The sequence below is a fragment of the Suillus bovinus genome, assembly GCF_016758785.1.
Source record: "Suillus bovinus strain UH-Sbo-P2 chromosome Unknown EDB93scaffold_8, whole genome shotgun sequence".
Classification (NCBI taxonomy): Eukaryota; Fungi; Basidiomycota; class Agaricomycetes; order Boletales; family Suillaceae; genus Suillus; species Suillus bovinus.
The window spans coordinates 493,576-516,144 of NW_024542064.1; the positions used below are offsets into that span (position 1 = coordinate 493,576).

The following is a 22,569-nucleotide window of genomic DNA, read 5'->3' on the forward strand; positions in this document are numbered from 1 at the left end:
TGCCGCGTCCGGAACCAAGTCACAGTGCCACAGCAGCCTTCGACTGTCATCTGGGTGAGCTCGCTTACGAGAAATTGCATAGGACCAGTGACATATTATTCCCAGTCCAACACCCATTGGCTGACCAGCAATGGGGTAATGATCATATGTATGAAAGACGCCAACACTCGGATGGCGCGTGGAACACACCATCAGCAACAGTTCCAGGTTGGTCGACATCTCTAAATGATGTCGCGATGTCTTGTAACAGATCCGTCCGGCACTAGCTACTAGGCTTTCCTCTCGAAAAAGGTTTTCGTTTCGTTGATTTTTGAGATCAGTTCAGCTGAGCACGCTGCGACCCAAGGAATTTAACGATTCTATGCCTACTAATAGTACTACTAAATGCTGGATACCTACTAAAGTTGTTTTTATTCGGTTGACCGTGACTATACATATAGTTCCTGCATATACGAAAAACGCTATATTTGAAGTGTCCTGACAGGATGCCTCCGTCATTAATCATTCTCCAAGCCGTACGTACCAGCAGTGTAACGTAAGAACGTAACGCAAAGATCTCGGAAACCTTGTCGACTCTGATAATTGGTCAATAGCACGAGAGTCAGTCGAAATTATTTGATAACAGCATTAGATGTCACCTCAAATATCCTCCAGTTAGTTCTTCGATGAAGGACCCATGATTTCAATTAACTGAGACCTTGCAAGTTGCAGGCGAACATAAGGCATGTTTTGTTTTTATCGCCCGAAAGTTGCCTGAAAGCCCTTCAGCACCCAGGCTAAGCACCGCCTCGACGAAAAATTTCCCGATCTGGCGGGGCGATGACAATACCTACCAGGTACTAAGTTTGTTTTTTTCTCCTGGAAATCAGCATGCCAGAGAGTTCATCTATCCTTGGACTTTGCATTTTTCTTCTAAACGATACGACCCTGCAAAAATTCACTTCAGTTATACATAGCGCTGCGTACTATGCAACATAAGGAAAATACTCTCGCTAGAACAGCGCTATACTTGAAACTTGAACATGGCTTACGACCTTGTCAAGATCTCGTGCAATGGACGTTTGCCAGATAATCGGCTTTTGCCGGCTCATCCAGTGATCCGATGATGATTCCAAGAACGTTTCATCAATGATCAGCTCTGGAATAGCTAGAAGCCACTGAAAGAAGTCGATATCAGACAACTTTTGACTTTCCAACTGAGAAAATAATCGTCGTCGCGCCAATTGAGAGAAAGTTTTACTGGAATTTTTCGTTTGGTCATAACTTTACAGCAAGCTAAATAAAAAAACACTTGCCCGGACCGAACATTGATTGGCAGACCTCTCACTTCCATTCCGATGTTGACGACATGGTCCGAGTTTGGCTTGCCGCAAAGTTGTAATGACCCAGGAGGGTGAGAAATTAATATATACGGTGATCTCGGCCGCCCAGTGGCTATCAGCCTCGGGGGTACTAATCGTGGGGTGACAAGCGCTACCCCGAGGATCGCATGGTAGGCTGTATATCGCAAAGGTGTGCTTCCCACTTTGTTTGAAATGGGTTAGCTCCTCGACGAAGAACTCGACTGGCTAGAAGCATCCCCGAACCTTGCATATGTCTTCAAGTTCAATAGGCGCGTACCAGTAGCGCTGCCCATTTGAGTTCTATCATTCTTGCTGTATGGCACTGGCAGACCGCGGCATAGGCTGGAGATGACTTTCATGAGCGGGATGTACGGAGATTGAGACGACAACGACCAGCCTATCAGCATTATGCTCAATCCAGAAGGAAACAATAAGTACGCTATCGATTCGGCGCTTGTTCCTCGCCATGAGGTTGCAAGCACTAAAGCGCTTTGGGCAGTGCACTGGTTTGGGTGATTTCAACATCCCGGATGACATCAGGCGAGCAGCAAAAGGCAATCACATGCAGGCCGCGTCTCCAAAATAAGTTTGCTTCCGAATAATGCCTCTACTACCAACTTCATGCGGGCGACTTTAATCAAGCGCTCAATAATTTTGACCCTGCAGGTCTAGGGTTCGACCATCCCGTTAAGCTAGGAGCTGGACGTAAGTTCCACCTCAAGTGGCGCCTCTCAGATGGCACGATTATTATCGGCATATAAGGAGGCGGCAAGCCTGAGGGAAATCACCAGATTCATACTTACCGTACGGTCCTGCTTCCTATCAGCTGCTCCAGCTCTATCGCGACATCGTTGAAGTAATGCCAAAGCAAAACAAGTCGGTCTTGCAAAAACAGTACAGGAGCAAGGAGCTCGATGGGTTTTCTTTGGTACGGGCGGAGATCCGTCATGCTACTAGAGGAGAAATAGACCCCAAGACAAGACAAGATGTTCTACGAAAAGGTATGTATATAATGAATGAACACACGAAACTAACTGACAGTCTGATTCTGTTCAGCCGCACGGCTGATCAAAGACCTTGCTGTGTTAAACGCAAAGTTGCAACACCAACTTTATAAATCCTGTCACACTAGTTCCGAAACACCATCAAGTTGTGCAGGAGCACTTCCGACAACAATCAGTGGTAAGTATATTCTGTACACATGCAATCCGCCGCGCTCATTGACAACCAGCAGATCCATGTGTGCAAGACCCATATTCCCCTGCATATTATGAATACGAATACTTCATCGAGCAGCCAAACCCCGTCCGCCAGCTCGCAGGCATACAGCCAACTGAATCACATCCATATGTCACCAGCACAGGCTATGAACTGTGCAATATCATGCCATCGGGGAACACGGGTATCACCCTCGGGCCGGTCGCATATGATCAGATCATCAGCCAGGTGAATCCTCGCTGGAGCTCGGATCGCCAGTATTACAATCATCATGAACAATTATACGCGTAGGACAATATATTTGCCTAGCGTACATCAACATTTACCCGCGATAGTTAGATCTTGTCTGTTGGGGGTTCAACGTATGGCATGAATCACATGTAAAAATATTCTTAGACTCTGGCATCCTAAAACATTTATAAAACATAATAATGATGATTCCGGGCAGGTTGCGTCTCGTAAGCCCTCACCAACACCACCTGAAAATAAATGATTCCCGAGAACTTCCAGTGGACGGAGGGTTCTACGGGCAGGAATTACTACGCATTCAGAGTCTTTCGGGGCTTTCCATAGGTTTAGGCATAGGTTCCAGCTTCTAGACGGTCCAGGACTATTCGCGCCGCCAGCAACTGCCTGCTATCAACAGGGTTCTTCGACTTGTCGAGTCATTTAGACTAGAATCTACATTAGCTCTAAATTTCTCCTGTAATCTCGACATATCTTTGATCGACATGTTCACGCTCGCGTCCCGCCTGGTTCCATATTCTCATGGGTACTCAGCGAACTCCTCGGACCAACGCTGACATCAATTGTCAGACAAAACCAAGGGTCATGACAATGCCACCGAATTACAAGTTTGGTTAGCGTTCAAAGTGAGTACCTTACATACATAAGTCATAACACCTTACAAGTGATGCTACGACCGGCGGTAGGCTGCGAGCCGTAGGCTATCAAGATGTGCGCTAAGTTTTGGTTTTTCCCCAACTTAGTTTCGTGACCTTGAGTATATCGATGGTCTAAATCTACTCACCGAGGGTAGCCGTCACCTCACTTACAGCACCGCTCGATAAGGAATTTTCTGCTCATGCATCAGGTTAAGCACCTTGTCATCGCGTGTCTACAGCACACCTACCTGCAGTTTCTCGTCACCTGCCAGACTACCACACCTAACTCAACATGTGCCCTCCCGCATCACGCACTAGGCCAACTACAACCTCATGACGCCTGGTATTGCTTCGAACCCTCGAAACCTCATGCTAACTCCGACCCCCGAACCAGAGCGTTACGCTCCGAGGCCTCTCGGCGCAGGCTCGTGTTTTGAAATACATGATAGCGATAAGATACGAGCGGTCAATCTTCCATACCTGAATGGGATGTGGTTGAGGCCGAAGACAACGATGCTGATTAACTCGGCGACAGCGTGTCCGGGATTGTCGGCAGGACAGTGTGTGATGAGTAATGACAGGTTGCCATACGAGGGTGTGGGCGCCAAAAAGCGCACCTTCCAACCACCGGGGGCAGCGAAGGTGACAGACAAGTGGAATTTAGTGCGGCACAGGGCGCATGCTGCCTCATGCATCGATGAAACTTGGCTTGATAGCACGGATGGCAGGCATCTTGGACAAGTCAAGAGATATCTAATGAACAACCCGAGCTGTAGATTGGGTCGATTGAGATTTAGCTGGCGCCTTTCGGTTATCGTTGGCATCGGCGAGCGCCAGGAAGTTATCCTGTTCGTGGGTTTTTTTTACCGCTGTTCCGACTACTCGGGTAAGTCGGAGGCAAATTTGCAGCTGCACGTACCTTTGTTTCAGGAGTTTCAATCGGTGAGTCAAGGTATTTCGGAATGTGATCGGGCACCAATTACTCGTGCGGAGGATCTGAAAGGGTTGCTCGATTCACTCAGTTCGCGTTCACTTGGGATCCGAGCCCAATTGAACATGAACTAAATGAGTAGCCCTAAAGAAGTCGTCATCATCCTCGCAGGCATAGTATCAACTATATAATGATGCGGTCATCAGGCATGGAGGATCCAGAGAGGAGGAGAATGGACTCACCCTCTACAGCAGAATCCACACGTGAATTCTGAAAAGAGACTCAGAAGGCCCTATGAAACTACTAGGCCTGACGGAGGTCGTCACTGACCATTAAAATATTAATCGGACTGTCGTCCCTTGACCGCGCTCAGTTTTCCGACTTTTCCACACATTTATGTAAGTTGCTAGCAACCTATTGACACAAGGCGCAAGGGTAAGTCATGAGGTTGAATCCTGGATTCAAAGCCGATGGATACTCACATCCAATTTGCATTCATAGGGGTGGCAGCAATCTAGTGGGTGGTTTGGATCTTGTTAGTCCGTACCGCAAAGATTGTTTATTCCCCGGCACCAGTCGACAGCGTTGCCACTGACCACATGGACGCTGTCAAAGCAACGGCAGCAGCAAGGAGAAATGAAAAACGCATGTCTCTTGCTATGTAGTATAGGATGCGTCGGGGGGATCCCAAATGATAGTTCTAAGAGTCGACAGCTTGCTGACATATCCCACCTCGAGATCCATGGTAGTGATAGGAAGAACTCAATGGTATAGGTATTAGTTCTGGTCATGGGTGATCAAATTCTTGTCCGCTTAGTCAGAGCCAGCCACTGGCAGTCCCCAAGTGCTTACAACCTGTGCTAGTATGGCCACTGTCGCTCATCACATTCATTCAGACTATGATCCTGCAGATCGAGAGCGACTAGAGAAGGAGACGGGTCAAGTTCCAATAAACGAAGCTAAACAGTGGAACGCAGCGCCAACTTTCTCTGCTAAGTACTCGCCGTGCCCCACCCCCATCCTTTGTTCCCGCGCACATTCAATACGACGAGTGGGGTTCTACTGTTTCGCTTACACATACAGTATCTTCGAATACCTCTGCTCCGGACAACGGGACCTTTGAGTGGTACAGAGATTTGACAAGAGATAGCTCTAGGACGTCAGGGAATCAACCACCGACACCCAGGTCGTCAAGTACACCCAACGAGGCCCCAAAACCAAAGAAGGCGGCTACCACAAAGAACGACTAGTTCATCAAAAGAGCGCTTCAGTCTGGACCATCGAGCAAACCTAGTTCTCCTGCACCATCATTAGCAGACCTCCTCGCACGAGATCCACCACCACTACTGTAACCATCGGAGGAACATTTTGTTCCTCCAGTCTGGCTGGCGATAGGGCCATCCAACAAAGGCTTCAGCCTACTACGGAAGGGTGGCTGGAACGAAGGAGAAGGGCTTGGTGCACACGTCGCTCGATCTCTGCGCCCAGCACACACATCTGTGTCAATCTCGCATGCGGGGACAAGTACTAGTTACTAATATACCGCTTGACGACAAAGAAGAGTCTCGAGACATACTTCCCGACCTCATCGACCTCACCCAATCTGGATCAGAGCCAGAAGATGATGACTTTGAATCTTTCCACCGATCGCTTTCCCTCCTGCTTACTCCAACATCCTGTGCATCTAAAGAACCTGATCCGTACTCACAGAGGTTGTTGTTGACGCCTATTCCAACGGTACTTAAATCCGACCGCCTCGGTATTGGTTTGAAGGCGAAAACGGAGGGCCCATACAAGCAGTCGAAGAAGCGGTTTACTCATAACCAAGCGGCATTGGCATCTCACATTAAGACATCTGAGGAGCTGCGAAGGAAGAGAGTTAAGGTTGGTCGAGGTCGAAGAGGATTTGCAAAGGTACGAAAGCGCGAAGAGAATGAAAGCTCGCATATCTTAACACGTAGTTTACGACTTCAGATTAGCTCAAGAGTTCAAGTGAATTGCATGAAAAACTACAAACTATATACGAGCAATATCTTAATAAGTGACAGCCTTTCGTTACATACACAATGTCGTGACTTGCAGACACTATCATGCGCGAATCGTGCGAGTAAGTACAGTATACAAGCAGTACAGGAAAAAGTTAGATCTAATTTTGGCCAAGTTTGCACGAGAGGTTTTCCCTGATGAAAATCGTAAGCAAGGCGAGTCACACAAATGTGTTTTATCGATTTGCGAGGAAGTTTTTCTAATGACATGTTATTCTAGAGTCTGTTCTAGGTAGCCCAGAAATTCGTGCAGCAATGAGCATACCAATCAACTGCATATCGGCGTGTCATCAATTGACCGCTGGCACAACATGAAAGCAGAAAAACGACCCACTGTTGCGAACGCACTCAGTTTTTCGGCTCTACACATGTATGTAAGTTGTCGGCCTATAAAGCACAAGGGGTAAGTCATGGAGTCGAGTCCCGGATCCAAAGCCGATAGATACTCACATCCACTTTGCAGTCAAGGCCGGGGCAGCAAATTTCTTTGGCTTCTGGGTGTCTTTGGTCCACGTCGCAATGATTATTCATAGTTATACACGCGGGTGGCATGCCTGTGGGGGGGCCCTTGCCGCTGACGGACATAGATGTTGTCAAAGCAGCAACAGCAGCAAGGAGGAATGAAAAACGCATATCTCTTGCTATGTAATATAGAATGCGTCGATGGGATCCCAAATGATAGTTCTAAGAGTCGACAGCTTGCTTATATATCCCACAAATCGTGCTTTTGGGAAGCCCAGGATCAGTAGGTCCATCAGCCTGAATGGTTGTGGCTGGCAGATTTGCATAGGCAGAATTACGTAGTCTGCGGATAATCTAGAATAAAGGCATTATCAATTTACCACAACCTCGGAATCCACGGTAGTGACAGGAATGATGAACCGACATTAATGTCGACGACGGACTATCGATCCCCGCCACCACAAAGTGACAGAAGGATTTTTGTTTCCTATGAAATTATCAACTTTTGTAGGCAGCTTGCTGTAGTAGTGGCGGAATAAGTTAGATGTCATAGAACGACTTCGCGAGAACGGGGTCTCACATCAAAATCAATGTCTATGCGTGTCGGCGCAAAGTGTCACGCGGGAAGTAAGGCGGCGCGCACTTGTGACCAGTGCGGCCGAAGGTTAGGGAAGGTTTTTTAGGAAAAAACCCGAACAGGGTGCTTATAAATCCTGATTTAGCCCGAGCCTTGATCAAAGTTTTGCTGGTCCTGCAGATATAGCGCGATTTTTTCTGCAAGGCCATCCTTCTCATCAAAGCTCTCGGGAACTCCATCTCTATCTTCTTCATCATTCGTTTCTTCTATGATGGCACCTTGTTCTCGAAACACGAGGTAGGAGCCCACAAACACCCGCGAATCACGTTCAGGACTGAGTGAGGCCGTGTAGGGAGTGACGACTCTGAGGACCATAAAAGATCGCTGAAACACTGGAGAGCGAAAAAAATCATGTATATGATGAGTGATAAAGCATATAAAATGAAGTGCGTACGAAGAACGTGTTGTAATAGTAATGTGGCGATTCGTAGCGCTACAAATTATCAATGTTTCGAACTCTTAAGTAGCCCGATCAGACTTTTGTCGTTTCGCAGAAGATATAAATGGAGGTTGTGAATCCGAGTGAAGAAAAATATAAAACATCAAGCGAAAAGACTACGTGTATGATGGGTGTGCATGTAAAATGAAGTGCGTACGAGAGGTCGACTTGGAGTGCTGCAAATTATTGATGTGTTTCAAGCGACGTGTACAAAAAGCGATCGAGGAACTAGAGAGACAAGCGGAGATCTAAACCGCAACCAATAGTGACTTTTGACTGCTTTTTGCTCGTCTGAACCGCCTGAACTGCCTTGAATGATCAAATCCCCTTGTCCTAAGGACGAGGACCTAATTATTTGAAGTAACGAACCATTCTCCTTATTTTACACAATAAGTCAAAAAAGTCGTGTTAAGGACGAAATAAGGGACACAACGTTTTCCTCGTGTGAATAACTTGCGCGTTGGCGGAAAACTATGCTAGCAAGGCAAGCAAGGCGGGTAACATGAATGTGTTTTTATCGATTTGCGAGAAAGTTTTTCCAATGATATGTTATTCTAGAGTCTGTTCTAGGTAGCTTAGAAATTCGTGTAGCAATAAGCATACCTATTGGCGTGTCATCAATTACCGCTGGCACAACATGAAAGCAGAAAAACGACCCACTGTTACGAACGCGCTCAGTTTGTCGGCTTTACACATCTATGTAAGTTGTCGGCCTATAAAGCACAAGGGGTAAGTCATGGAGTCGAGTCCCGGATCCAAAGCCGATAGACACTCACATCCAATTTGCAATTGATGTCTTTGGGCCCGGCGGGGCCGCAGCAATCTAGGTCCTCGTTTGGGTATTTTTGGTCCACGCCGCAAAGTTCACCTGGAACTATACAAAACATCTTGGGAGGAGACTTGGGGGGACTGCCGCCACTGACGGACATAGATGTCGTCAAAACAGCAACAGCAGCAAGGAGGAATGAAAAACGCATATCTCTTGCTAGGCAATATAGGATGCGTCGATGGGATCCCAAATGATAGTTCTAAGAGTCGACAGCTTGCTTATATATCCCACAAATCGTGCTTTTGGGAAGCCCAGGATCAGTAGGTCCATCAGCCTGAATGGTTGTGGCTGGCAGATTTGCATAGGCAGAATCACGTAGTCTGCGGATAATCTAGAATAAAGGCATATCAGTTTACCACAACCTCGGAATCCACGGTAGTGACAGGAATGATGAAGGGACATTAATGTCGACGACGGACTATCGATCCCCGCCACCACAAAGTGACAGAAGGATTTTTGTTTCCTATGAAATTATCAACTTTTGTAGGCAGCTTGCTGTAGTAGTGGCGGAATAAGTTAGATGTCATAGAACGACTTCGTGAGAACGGGGTCTCACACATCAAAATCAATGTCTTTGTATCCCAACACTCCTATGCCATAGCTATAACCAAGAGCATAAGTATTGAAGATAGGATTCTTGGGCCCGGATGCGCATCATCCTGCGGGAGAACATTTCAAGATACTAATTATGTTGTAACGCCAGGATGTTACAATTAAGGGAAGTTACTGTAGAGTTACGCACCTAAGTTCGACCTGATATGGGTGTGACCGAATGAACATTAGGTTCGAAGGGGTGTGTGACGTGTGACATGTTGCGCATAGGTTCGTTGTGTGAGACGACCGACTGGGCTGGGAGTCTCATTAGGCAGAAGTATTTCTTTCTTTGTACGAGCGCAGAGATGCCCGCGCTCAACCTGGAGACTCCGTCGCTAGTGCTCACCCCTCGGAGCTTCGTTTGCAAGTTCAATTCCGTTCGGCAACATCACACCTTCTTCCTATGTTGCTGCAGAGTCCTGTCAATGCGGATCCGATGTTTGGTGAGCCATAACCCAGCCTACAATGAGGATGCCATCTGAAACATTTCCCTCCTCCCCCAAGTTCACTTTCTGCACTATGCATAACTTAGATGTTGCCCCAGCGGCCAAAATTCAAGATGTTTTATCTGTACCTACACAGTTCTCGATCGCTCCTTCCGGCAGTCTTCCTGTCGCTGCGTTTCTTCCATTAGCTCAATTTGCAGCTGTGACCACTGACAGTTCGAAGGAGGTTGATGTCGAGGGTCGCGGCAAGCGCAGACGCGTTGCAAATACTCAATATAAGGAGTTTTTTCGTGTTTTTACTGCATGTTTTCGTGTTTTTACCGCATGTCACAACTTAAGTTCGATGACCTCAATATGCGTGTGACTGTCACACGAAATAGGTTCGGTTCGCTCGCCCTGTGATGGTGTGACGAACTTAAGTGCGTAGCTGTACAGTATTCGCATTCCAGCTTCATCTGCCATGAATATGGGTCGGTGACATGATCTAGTTAGTTGGGCTGGACCAAGTGTTAGCTCAGGGTGGGATGCAAGCAGGTGGAGCTGCTCACCCATTACACCGGAACAACCCGCGGCTTCAGCTGCTCAGCCCAACTAAATGTGGAGGCAATGGTTATAGAGTGGCAGCGTTGGTGAGGTGCTGTGATGAGATCTGTTCAAAAGCGCGAATGTAAGTTTCATATGCAAGTGATTTCCAATGACCAGCAATTTGAACTATCTCTGGGTCAACCTTCTTTGCCAGGTAGAAAGAAGCACCGCCTATTCAAAAAGAATGCCCAAATGAAGTTCCCCAACCCCAAGCTACTAGGATGGAGTTTATCTGTTCCAAGGCACAGACCTTAACCATCAGACAAATGTCGCCCTGCTGTCTCGCCACAAGAACAAAGGGTCATTACCCAGTGCTGGAACAACCTGTGCCAGGTGTCGAAGAGCTGCGAGGGGGCATAACTCTCCTTGCTCATTGAGGAAAACTGATTGTGTCTCTCCTGCTTGAGCCGTTTTAGCAGATGGCAGGTCCAATCGTGCATATGGGCTGCCGCACAAGTCTACATCGAAGAATACATTTTTTCGAGTGAGGTGCCTAAATGGTGAGAAGGCCAACCGGGAAGTGACTGATACTTCGCCAAAATGCATCATGCTGAAAAAGGCACATGATGCCATAGCCCAAACACATGCATCGAAAGGGTCAGGTAAAATGAGAGTGGCTTTGAGTGCTAACAGCATTGCTAATGTGATAGGTGGTCGGAGGGGCTTTTGATGGCCACCATGTAGGTTCTCGAGGCCACGCAAGGACCAGTTGATGCGATCATGGTGTGGATCCGACAGTGGTGGAGGCCAGCCTTGAGCTATGTGCCAAGCCTGCACTGCTGATAGGTATTTTCGTGTGACACCAACTGATATTGGCTCAAAAGGAATGCTGCTACAAATGGAATGGATCGGGTCTCCTGGCTCTGGGTCAGTTACTGCCCACAAGGTGAATGAATGCAGCAACTTGAATGATGCTGGAAGACGGTTGTGTTCTGGGATTGAGAAGATATCGCAGAATAAGTGAAATTTACATAAACCCGCCCCATAGCTGCTAGTGTCGTGAAGAGATGCCCTGTTGGCTAAACTAGCAATATGGCGAATTACTGGGTTGTCGATGGTTGATGGTGGAGGGGAATCTGTTCCTTGCCAAAGAAAAATTCGCTCAGCGGCCTTGCAAGGTGGGCGGAGATGAGAGGAGTGCAAGAATGGGATTAGATCAGCCGATGGAAACAATTGATGTGATGTCATCACAACAATGGGATCAGCTTGCCTGCTAAGTGAGGGGGTAGAGGAATGCACACAGAATCTACTGCTGCAGGGAATCCAGCTTGGAATGCAGTGATGTCGCCACATGAGAGTGCATCTGCGATGTTGCAGCAGGTAGAAACATATTCTGCATGTAAGCGAACATTGTTCTCTGCCTGCAGCCGATAAATGTGCTTCAGGATCGTGTTTGTCTCTGGGCTGTGAGAATGACCCTTGTTGGTGACTGCAACCACACCTTCGTTGTCTGAACGCACGAGATAGCGAACATTCTCGGCAGCACAATGCAAAAATAAACCTGGACAAACTCAATCAGAAAGGCTTGAGTAAGAGGCAAATAGCAAAATTATCAGTACCCAGATGGAGAGCTATCTGAAATCCTAGCTCTACCACTACAGCTTCAGCCCATCCGATGTCGAAAGCCCGCTTGGGTCCAACTTTGAAACCTGGGGCCCAGTGCCATACGGCCCAGAAATTTTGGATGACAACACTGATACCGAAAGAGGTGCTCGCATCGCCCCACCACCCAATGTCTGTTGAGGATTGGCTGGCAATTGGTACGTGGGGTGGCAGGTATGACAGCAGGGATTGGATCCAAGGGAGATCTGCGAGTACTGTTGTGGATGGGTGCAGGTGTGCCTGAACGGAGCGGAAGCTGGCTGCGAAAATTATGATTGAGCAAAGGAAAGGCCGAATCAATGGGAATATACAAGCAACATGCACTAGTTTGCCGTGCAAACTGGTGGCCTCCTTTGCAGTGAATGACACTTCATTGAGTAGCCAGTTGGCAATGATATCCTGAATTTTGTGGAGCTTTGTTATTGGGAGGGATACCAGCTCACGATCCAGATCCCAGTCGAAATCAATGTACCGCTGTATTTGTTGTTAATAGTTTGTTTATCGATACGTCGAGAATCAGCTTACCTAATCACGCAAGTACATACAGGCACGTTAGAGTTACACACCTCAGTCCGTTACACTACGAGTATGAGACTGAGGTGAGACATTCATTTAATATTCTAATACTCTTATTGACTCTCGTAGTATACACTCGTTTATTCTAGGTTAGTTTATAGTCCATTACACTACGAGTACGAGACTGAGTATACACTCGTTTATTCTAGTCTAGTCCATCCGTTCGCTCCCGCACGTCCTACTACGAAACAAAAGTATTGAGGCAAACAACCATAGTTTTTCGAGACTCCAGGGAACGCCACAGTAGCCTGTTAGGGCGATGAAATCGGCTTCGGTCCAGGACTGGTGAGGTAGATGGATTACAAGGAAGTTGTCAACCCATTTTTGAATGATATTGAAACCTGCTTTGCTGTAGATTGCCACGAGCATGTCAGCGATGGATCCAAACACGCCAGCACTGAAAGTGAGACCAAACATTAGAGCGCGATCAACGTAAACAACACCTTTCCAGAAAATGCAAAGTGCGTTTTGCTGTGAAGGTGTGACTGGAATTATGTGATAAGCTGATGATACGTCGAAGGTTGCAGCCACACAACCAGGGGGTAATGTAAGAATGAGTGCAGCTGTGTCGTCGAACATACCCCAGACAGTAGGGAAATTGTCTGCATTGATTCCTGCATTCACTGATTGAACATCTGAAAGGTTGTGGGGGTATGATAGATCCTGGACTATGCGGAATTTGTCTGAGTGGGGTTTCGGAACTAATCCAAGCAGGGATGTACAAAATGGGCCAATTAAATGCTCTAAGTGTGCAGGGCTGAATCCGATGGAATATCGGCCGGCTGCTTGCTCTGAAAGTATGTACAAGTTGATTATGGAAGGGTTGAGCAGAGATGATGAATGATTTTAAAAAGGTATGAGTTATGGCTGGTGAGCCAGAAATGCCAACATTAAATCTGTTATGTATACCATCAACAATATGACACCAATCATCGAAAATACCATATTTACGAAGAAGCTCTTCCACCCGTAGGTGGTTGAGTGGGGTAACCACAATGCGAGGATCAACCCAGGGCTCTGCAGCCTCCGGCTTCATGGGCTGAATCCCCACAAAGGCTGCAGCTGTGGGCATTCTTGCAGTTGGTGCTGAAGGTACAATTGGAGCTGTTGGCCCAGTTGAAGCAATAATGCTTTCCACTGGGAGTTGCGAGGGCGTGTTTGCTTTTGGCGTTGGTAGCAAGGGGCACGACGGGCTTGCCTGTGGTAGTGGTGTCGGCGGAGCAGTCTGCAGGCAAGTGACCAGATGCTCTGCACCAAAAGCAATGGTTTGATGCAAACATGTTAGATCTCTTTCAAGGGGATGACACAAAGTCATTTGGTGCGGCTCGCTTAGTAGGGGATACAGGATGTGCAACAGGGGTACGAGGGAAACAGTTTTGTTATTGGCTATTGTGAGAGCTGCTACGTCAAGACCAGCTAGATTGTGCTCATGGTTGGCGTGGGCTAATTTGCACTGCTGTACATCGTAGTGCATTGCAATCAACCAACTATACGTGCGACCAATATCGAGCACAACAAGATGATGTGATGCGAGGGTGGAGGCTCTGTCCTCACCCCAGTAGTGCAAAGTCTTCTCCTCTGCAGCTTTTGCTGCTCCTATCTAGTCAACAGTTGAAATTGATAGTTTGTTTGAGCAATCAAGTCCTCTGGTGGTTAACCCATCCTGCGTGAAAACATAAGATGAGTCTTCCCCACGAAGATTGGCTTTGGATTGAGCTGTGTGAGTAAGCATTGTATATGGGACATATTGGTACTGCTTGAAGGCTTCTTCTACCTTAGACAGTACAGCTGTAATACATAGTGCATTAGAGACTATATACTAGGTGTAGACAAGCATGATAGAATGAGATGCTATAGCTTACGCAGCTAAACGGTACAGCACGATCGGTACTTCTGGATGCCTACTGAGGCAAGCACCGGAATCAGAAAATAGCGATTTGTGCCATGAGCATGATAGAAAAAGGACGCGAATACGATTGAAACGGATGCGAATACGAATGAAAAACTCACGCAAGTTCAAGGCACTAACCTTGTGCCCAGGCTGAAGTGCAGGCAAAGTGAGCCGCTTGGAGTCCTCTTTGGTGCTAGCTAGGCCTGCACGAATGCAATCAATAGCTGCTGGGTCAGATATTAGAGCTTGCTGAGGAGTGGGGGCTCTGGCCGATGTATGGGTGCCGTGAGCATTCCCACGCTCGAGCTCGGCGATCCTTGCCCTCAGAGCAGCGATCTCGTCCACAGGCTGTGCAGGAGGGTGCCCCTGAGCTTGCAAAAGAGGGTCTGCTGCTGGCTGCCTTGGAATTGGTGCTGTCGGTTGGGTTACTTGTCCAGATGAAGGCCGGGCTGATGAAGATGGGGTCGATCCGGCCTGAACAGGCGGTCTCTGGATGGTGGGCACAGGTGCGACTGATGAAGAAGGCCTCATGGCCGATGATTGCATGGCTGAACCTGAATTGGGGGGAATTGTGCTTTGAGTGAGCGGTGGCGATGGGCGAGCGTTGGTGGCCCCATTGAGCTGTAGATTAAGGTGATGATGTGTTCCTGAAGAATTCACCATTGGAAAGAATGAAATTCAAATAACGAATGTAAGTGTGAGGCGAGTGAGGATGTGTGATAATGCTGAACTCGACGACGACAATGACAGAAAAATGAATGAGGGCCGAGAGAAAATTTGTCTGCTCAGCTGGACGTGTGGTGCTGAGATACTCCGGCATGCTACGTTACCCGGCACCTGTACATGTCATACCGCCATGGGATGGTGTTGTACCGAATACAGATAAGGGCCCATTCGGCAACCGCTCATTTGTGTCTGTTTCATTTGTTTTCATCCATTTGCATCCATTTTTGTTTGAAACGAAAAAATGTGTTCGGCAATGTGTTTGTTTCATTAAACATCTGTCACGCTGCATAATGCGGCGTCGCACTAGTACTTGTTTGCTCACTCTCGTCGGTCCCTACTCTGTTAACTACCACCCACCATGCCACCTAAGAATGCCTCTCTCTCATTGGATACCAAGGAGAACAATTTCTGGCAGGAACCTTGTGAGCAGACTGTCAGTAGCAAGATTCCATGGAATGCAAAGTGGATTTCGGGGGATGATGCAACACTCCTCATGTCACTCAACACTTTTGCTAATGGAAACTCAGCTGATAATGGTATGTTCAAGTCTGCAGCATTTACAGCTGCTGCAAAGGCCCTCAAAGACAGCCATGAAACCAGTGGAGGTGCTCCAAAAACTGCAAAAAGTTGTTCACTTCGTTGGAGCACTGTCAGCAGTATTTTTACGTCCATTTTCATGCTGATTTATTGTTTGCAGTTGAAGGCCAACTGTCTCATTGTCCAAAAACTGTGAGAACTGTCTGGATTCGGATGGGACGAGACAAGGAAGATTGTCATTGCCAGTGACAAAGTGTGGGATGATTACATTGAGGTAAGCCTTCATTCATTGTATATTTGTTGACTAAAATGCTATTTAGGCACATCCTGAAGCCAAGGTTTGGCATTCAACACCATTCCCCCTCTACGATGACATCATCGTGGTTGTGGATGGTTGTCATGCAACTGGCGAAGGGGCACTGCATATTAATAGTCTTGGGTACAAGATGAGCCCTCCTTGGCCAAGTACACTTCTCCCTGATGACGAAGATGATATCTTTGAAGGTGAGGATACACTGGGAGGGAATCATGAGTCTGAATCAGCTGACGAGAAAGTGGTATGTACATCAACTTGCTTGCTTCATTGTCTGACTCATATTTGCACCAGTCTGCACCCATTTCTCACACTCTGCATGTTCTGAAACGTGCACGTGCTCCTTTGGAATCACCAATTTCAACTGGAATCCATAAGAAATGTTCCAATGCGAAGCTGACTGGCCCAGCAGCAATTCTTGGAGTAGCTGATGCTCTTGAGTCTGTCGCTATGTTGTTCACTGATCCTACTAGTTTTCTTGATGATGTTCCTAGTACTCCGAAATGATGTATTAATGCCATTCAGGCTGTTTGTACAGATGCTTCCTTATCTTCTGACAAACGTGCCAAGGTTGTTGCTCTGTTTACCAAAGATGTAGCTATTGCAGATGCCTACAGTGCTATTTCAGATGTCCCTCTCCATTCTATGTACATTCATCTTCAACTTGGAAAAATGTAGATAGATTTTCCTAGTTCTCATTCATAGTATACTCAATATACTGTGCCCACATTGCTTCTGCTATATTGTCTCATTTTTGTCCTGCCCTTGCCCTTTCTGCTGGTGTGATTGTATGACCGAAATCCTCAACCCTCTGCTGTACAACCTGATGATTAGGGTCCACCTCTGCCTCCTCATCTCCTTCCTTGTCATCATCTGGATCATGGACACGGATGAAATTGTGCAAGACACAGAGGGCAGGAACCAGCTTTGTCTGTACCACAAGACTGTATTCTGGGGCAGCAACCATTAGCCAGAATTGACACTTCACCACACCGAAAATGTGTTCAATAACATTTCAGGCTTGGGCATGTCGTAGGTTGAAAAGCTCTTGGTGATTTTTTGGTCTAGTTATTTTTCAGCATCTTTGAACGGTTGATCAACAGAAAGAAAAACATACCTTTGACTCGAACAACCCCATTCCTTGAGGTGATAGTGTACACCATGATATGGAACCAGGAGTGAGTCACATAATGGAAACCCTGCATCAGCAAGGTAGCAGAGATTTGGGGGGATGGGAAAGTCAGTCCATCGAGCATCATCATATATGCGGCTGTCAGCTGCACTTCCCTCCCATCCTGCAAGAACATATGAAAAGCGCATATCAAATGTGCATGCAGCAAGGACATTCTGTGAGAGGCGGCCCTTCCGATTGTGGTAGCGAGTAGTCAGGGCATCATTGGGAACAAAGGTATCGATGTGTGTTCCATCAATTGCACCCTGACAGTGTTGAAAAAAATGGGTAGAGCTTGGGATTGCCGTGAATCTCGGGGGGGGACTACATCATTGGGTGGCAGGCTGACGTAGTGGTGATAAAATTGTGGTGATACTACCATGTCTAGAAGAAGCAGAAAAATCCTAATAGTACAGTCACAGTGATAAATTCATCCTGCTGCATTTTAAATAGTAATGTTGGGCACTCACTTTGAAATAGTATCTGCACTATGTTGGAACTGTTCTTGCATGTCCCTATTTGTGCCCCCAGTACGGCAGATTTGAAGAAAAATTGCAAGCTGTTCTTCAGAAGATATATATCTTGAATGTGCAAGGCCTGCATATTCACCAAGTTCATAGAGTAATCAGCAAAATACTGGCTTGGAAAGGCCCATCATATTATGGAAGCGACGGGGATGACCTGATAGGAGCTCTCGGACCCATGAATGGCCCGTCAAGATAGAATCATGCTGGGGAATCTTATCAAGATAGGGTAAGGTGGCTACAGCTACTGCAGCAGCTGAAAATGCAGCAGCTATGTTGTTTGTTTATCGATTATCATACAGCGAGTACAGCTTACATAATCACGCAAGTACATACAGACAGAACAGTTACTAATACCTCAGTCTACTACACCACGAGTGTACAACTGAGGTGAGACATTCATTACTATAGTTCATTCATTTACTGACTCTACTAGTATACATTCATTTGTCTCTAGGTTAGTTTACAGTCTACTACACCACGAGTGTACGACTGAGTATACATTCATTTGTCTCTAGTCTCTAGCTTGTCTGTTCGGTTCCGCACGTCCTACTACAAACAAAAAGCTAGTACTGCAGCTCTCTTTCTGCAGGTGTGGGAGGCCTTCAGAGATGCTTTGAGGGCCTTTCTCTTCTGTGATGATGAGGAGGTCATGGTTGTAGAGCTCGAGCAGCACACTGATGGTTATCATTGATTATCTGATGTAGTTCGTACAAGTGTGACAGCGTGTGACACCTGTGGGAGCATCCGTTTCAGTTCAACGTCCGTCCGTTTCAAAACGGAACGCGCACAAACAAACGAAACGACCGGTTGCCGAACGGGCCCTAAGTTTCTTCCGAGCCGAAGTGCATACTACCATTACTATATGTCTCCTCACACCAGTTACAACCATCCATTACACCCGTGCCATTACTATTAAGAAAATTCGGTGAGTTTTAGTATCATCTACATATATTAATTCTGTTTATAGTATGAACTTTTATTGTAGGAGATGCGAGACTCAGGCTGGTTCAAGCAGTGTCCAAAGGACGGAGTATAGTACTGGTCAATCTGGTTCAAGTCATCAATAGATTGTAGGACGGTGCTCGTCTGGTCCCGCCGCGGCGCACTCTCCAGCATAGCAGTATCGCACATCCCTGAGCCCATACCGATGTAAAAATCGTATGGCGAGCTTTGCGATACGATTTGTGTTTGTGTTGCCCGGTACGTGCCAACCGACTTGACATCACCATTCCACTGCAAGGATGTAGCAGGTGCCTGCGCTGTACGATCCGTTTATCAGACAATTGCGACCAGACCAATAAAAGTTGACACTTACTTTGTGCCACCATGCAGCCCTTGTCGTTTATTCGAGATGATTTCAGCATGTGAAGTTGCTGCTGCAGCATCTTGTTCATCAGGTCAAGCTGCCTGATGTGTCGTGAAGCTATTCACGTGTTTAATCCTTCTGTGAGTCGATTTTTTACTCCGAAGTACTCACCTTTTGATAATATCTCGTACTTTGTCCTGGGGGGTTCCTGATCATCTGTCGATTCGCGAATGGCTTCACGAAGGTCGGCAAAGCCGTCGATCTCCCTGTCTCTGTATTGCTTTTGCTGCGTGGACTTGTTCTGCTTGTATGCACGCTCTGTGGTATCGTGGTGGCTCATGTCAAAAACCTCTGGATTTGGAGACCACGAGGACTTATAGTGTGCTTGATCGACAGAGGAGGAGGTTAAATCGCAGTGAGTCATAGATGAAGTATGTTAAATACTTAAACCGTTGCCTTCGCTACTAGTACCTTTCTTCATGAAGGTGACACACACAGCGCTGAGATTTCTTGCCTCGTCTTCAGATGTGGTACAAGCATGAATCACAATTAGCGTACCAACTCCTCTAAACGCTCGTGGCTGTGGAATCTCTCACAACGATGACATCGGCCGCAAGATGCTCTGGCTCCTCTACCTCATGACATCGGTCTAAATGCCACATGGCTGCCTTGTTTTCATTGTTCCGAATCGATCCTAGTGTCAAAGTCGCTCGCAGAGCACAGGACCGTGTTCAAGTCAGGGATGACCATGCCCAGTTCAGGGGTATGACGTATCGGCTGCCACTGACGGTGGTGCTGGTTTATTAATTACTCAGTTAGACTCATCCGACCGCTTCTCTCCACCTCGATACTTCTAACGTGGTGTAGCACATATTTTATTCAGGTCTCTCCTCGATACTCATACATACGCGAAACAAATCAAGTACCGCCCTCATGGAAGCAAATTTCACTCGGAATATCGGGCCCGAAAGGAGATCAGGAACACTGAACCTAATTTCATTGGTTCGAGACAAGGGAAATTTCACATAATCTCATTGGCTGGGAGTGCTGCACGTCAGTACCTTGAAGTCTGCAATTTTCCACATTGGGGGAGCGCGACGCGAGGCTATACGCATAGTTACTAGCATTTCTCGGTGCAATGTTCTCGGAGTCCGTTACAGGCACTTGAGTAGTAAAGCTGACCCCTTAGTTCTTGGCGACAATGAGTCATAGCAACCCTTGTGGACCTTACTGTGATACAACAGAGCAGTGAATGGTATCTGTTCCACTGTCAATAACATATTGCATTTTAAGTTAACTTCTGCCGCATCTGAGTCCTAGTTATGGATATCATGCTCTTAGATGGACCATTTCGTCAGTGTTCGGGTGTGGTCGGGATCCTGGCATCTTGTTTGATGTCCGACACAATGCAATGCAGCATCCATGGAAGAAAATGGTGTGCACACGGTCTCGTCGGCGGCATCATTGATCAAGCCCTCATGATTGGAAAACAAACATACCACTGGCACATTCTCGCTGTTTCCTCGAGCCAAGAACCGGCCCACGTGTTTCATTAATATCGAGGGGTTCAGCTTCTATATTTAATTTTTCATCTAATACCAACTCGATGCCACTTCTACAGCCTTATTTCTTAATGTCTTCGTAGGATCACTGTTGTTGCACTGATCGATAATTTATCAAGTTGGTCGTTAGTATCGACTCTTATGATGGCAGTGGAATGGTCATGTCATGCTCGGCCTCCACACCAGTGCTAAATTATATTTATAACGAGACGGAAGCAAAAACGAGCCGCGTCTTAGGAATGTGTAAACTTGATTGTTCTATCACCCAAGTAGATCCGTAATAAAATTCGTATTAGTTCCAAATGAGTGATCCAACCACTCTCCAAAAAGCACAAGAAGAATTACCAAGGCATAGTGTATATAAATAGTGAGGTATATATTACTCCATCCTGCTCCCGCGGCGTGACACTGATATATCGCAGTCAATTACATGCCCCTGCCTTATCCGGGGTATCCTCCAAAGAAGTTCGGGTCTGACTGCGCAGCATGGTCCGGGTAATATTGATTGGAATACTGCGCAGTGCTGAAGTTAACAGGGGCATAGGGGCCTGTGTGCTGTTTAGCATAAGCGCGAGTCAGAAGGTCAGGTAACGAACCTTGCGCTCCCCACGACGATTGCGATTGAAGCATACTGTTGAGCTGTCTGCGCAACTCTTCATTCAGACGACTGAACTCTCTGATTTTCTGTGCAGCTGGAGTGTCGTGGGTTAGTTGATCGAATATTAACAGAAAAGACTGCATGCCTGCGATCAGTATTTCATGGCGCTTCGCTGGGTCAACCCTCCCGTCTGTCACATCACGAATTGCTTGCTGAAGCTCCGCGAATCCCTCTCCCTGGTTCTCTCTGTACTGGCGCTGCAAGTCTGCCTTGCTCTGGTGCGACTCAGGGGAGTTTGCGTTGAAGGACATATTGAGAGTGTTGAGAGTGCTTTGAGTGAAGTAGTAGTAGTAGTATTGGCGTGCTTTGAATGAAGTGTTGGGAGTGCTTTGAGTGAAGTATTGGTGTGATGGTTTGAATGGGTTCTCTGCAGACTATTTATCCACCGTCGTCTCCACGAGTGCGCGCCGTCTAACGTTATCCATTGTTTTCATCTTCGACAATGTTGCACGCTCCTCTCCGAGCAGACTCTCGATTGCATGCTCCACGTTGACTCGATGTCAGTACGTCTTCCCGCCAGTGCCACAACGTACAGGGATCGAGCACAACAACCTAGTTTGTTACTTAGACACACCATCAGTCTGTTCACGGGTATCAGCCTACATACCTTGTTTAATTGCCAAGCAGAAAAATATTGGATTGTCGAAACCCAAACGATGCCGTAAATTCATATGAACTAGGGACTCGGAGAAAGCCATTATGTGGTGATTGCCGAAGATCATGAATTCGTTTTGATCATTAACGTTTTAATGATGCGGCACTGTGCTCTTTCAAGAGGGGTACGTGCCCTTTGTTCTAGTTAGCAGTGTCCCGTAGAGCACGGGATTCAAGTACGGATCACTTGCACTTGCAGCTTTAATCCACTCCGATCACTTTCCGGTGAATGCTGCCTCGGCAATGTAATACGCGTCCTATTGGTGAGCTTAGTACGACGACATCAAAGGAGCAACATACCATGTAGTATGCGATCAGGGTAGCATTACTACAACATAGCAACTTGAAGGCTCCTTGTTGTAAACGTGCTTGCAAGAGAAACTCGGAGCGGCAGCATGCTGTGGCTAGTCTGAGATAATAGCTCCGAGCCTAACTCCTTGCAATTGTAACCGTTGCTTATATGTCTAGATACTACTAGATGTCATATTTGATCTTCACTCGGTTACTACGCCTGTCCGATGATCCGATACTTATTTTGAGGTGTTATCATGTGCAAAATATAAGTCTATCCTCCTCCCTCGATTGTCTTGTAGATCATACAAACAAGCAAGTCTAGTCTAAGTTTGCACGTAT

At 46.8% G+C, this 22,569-nt stretch overlaps 6 protein-coding genes across 6 annotated transcripts; 2 read left to right on the plus strand and 4 right to left on the minus strand.

Moving 5' to 3' along the window:
* Positions 1–2,202: 2,202 nt before the first annotated feature.
* EDB93DRAFT_1247059 (uncharacterized protein) lies at positions 2,203–2,852 on the plus strand (the record flags this gene model as incomplete). Its single annotated transcript, XM_041452532.1, has 3 exons — positions 2,203–2,344; positions 2,400–2,525; positions 2,575–2,852. The coding sequence occupies 3 exons, from the start codon at positions 2,203–2,205 to the stop codon at positions 2,850–2,852; spliced, it is 546 nt and encodes a 181-aa protein (XP_041311207.1).
* A 2,098-nt stretch (positions 2,853–4,950) lies between these two features.
* Positions 4,951–7,070, plus strand: EDB93DRAFT_1319457 (uncharacterized protein; the record flags this gene model as incomplete). Its single annotated transcript, XM_041454881.1, has 6 exons — positions 4,951–5,319; positions 5,354–5,625; positions 5,662–5,724; positions 5,794–5,900; positions 5,935–6,333; positions 6,955–7,070. The coding sequence occupies exons 1-6, from the start codon at positions 5,242–5,244 to the stop codon at positions 7,068–7,070; spliced, it is 1,035 nt and encodes a 344-aa protein (XP_041311208.1). The 5' UTR covers positions 4,951–5,241.
* A 531-nt stretch (positions 7,071–7,601) lies between these two features.
* Positions 7,602–8,888, minus strand: EDB93DRAFT_1101288 (uncharacterized protein; the record flags this gene model as incomplete). Its single annotated transcript, XM_041447089.1, has 5 exons — positions 7,602–7,852; positions 7,915–7,953; positions 8,117–8,135; positions 8,620–8,655; positions 8,736–8,888. 5 exons carry the CDS (start codon positions 8,886–8,888, stop codon positions 7,602–7,604), a joined length of 498 nt encoding a protein of 165 aa, XP_041311209.1.
* A 5,130-nt stretch (positions 8,889–14,018) lies between these two features.
* On the minus strand, positions 14,019–15,028 carry EDB93DRAFT_1101289 (uncharacterized protein; the record flags this gene model as incomplete). The annotated part of the gene is made up of 4 exons (XM_041447090.1): positions 14,019–14,047; positions 14,080–14,191; positions 14,267–14,379; positions 14,602–15,028. 4 exons carry the CDS (start codon positions 15,026–15,028, stop codon positions 14,019–14,021), a joined length of 681 nt encoding a protein of 226 aa, XP_041311210.1.
* A 3,679-nt stretch (positions 15,029–18,707) lies between these two features.
* EDB93DRAFT_1247063 (uncharacterized protein) lies at positions 18,708–19,486 on the minus strand (the record flags this gene model as incomplete). Its single annotated transcript, XM_041452533.1, has 3 exons — positions 18,708–19,015; positions 19,072–19,179; positions 19,234–19,486. The coding sequence occupies 3 exons, from the start codon at positions 19,484–19,486 to the stop codon at positions 18,708–18,710; spliced, it is 669 nt and encodes a 222-aa protein (XP_041311211.1).
* Positions 19,487–21,065: 1,579 nt separating this feature from the next.
* EDB93DRAFT_1101291 (uncharacterized protein) lies at positions 21,066–21,533 on the minus strand (the record flags this gene model as incomplete). Its single annotated transcript, XM_041447091.1, has 2 exons — positions 21,066–21,172; positions 21,221–21,533. The coding sequence occupies 2 exons, from the start codon at positions 21,531–21,533 to the stop codon at positions 21,066–21,068; spliced, it is 420 nt and encodes a 139-aa protein (XP_041311212.1).
* Positions 21,534–22,569: the final 1,036 nt, after the last annotated feature.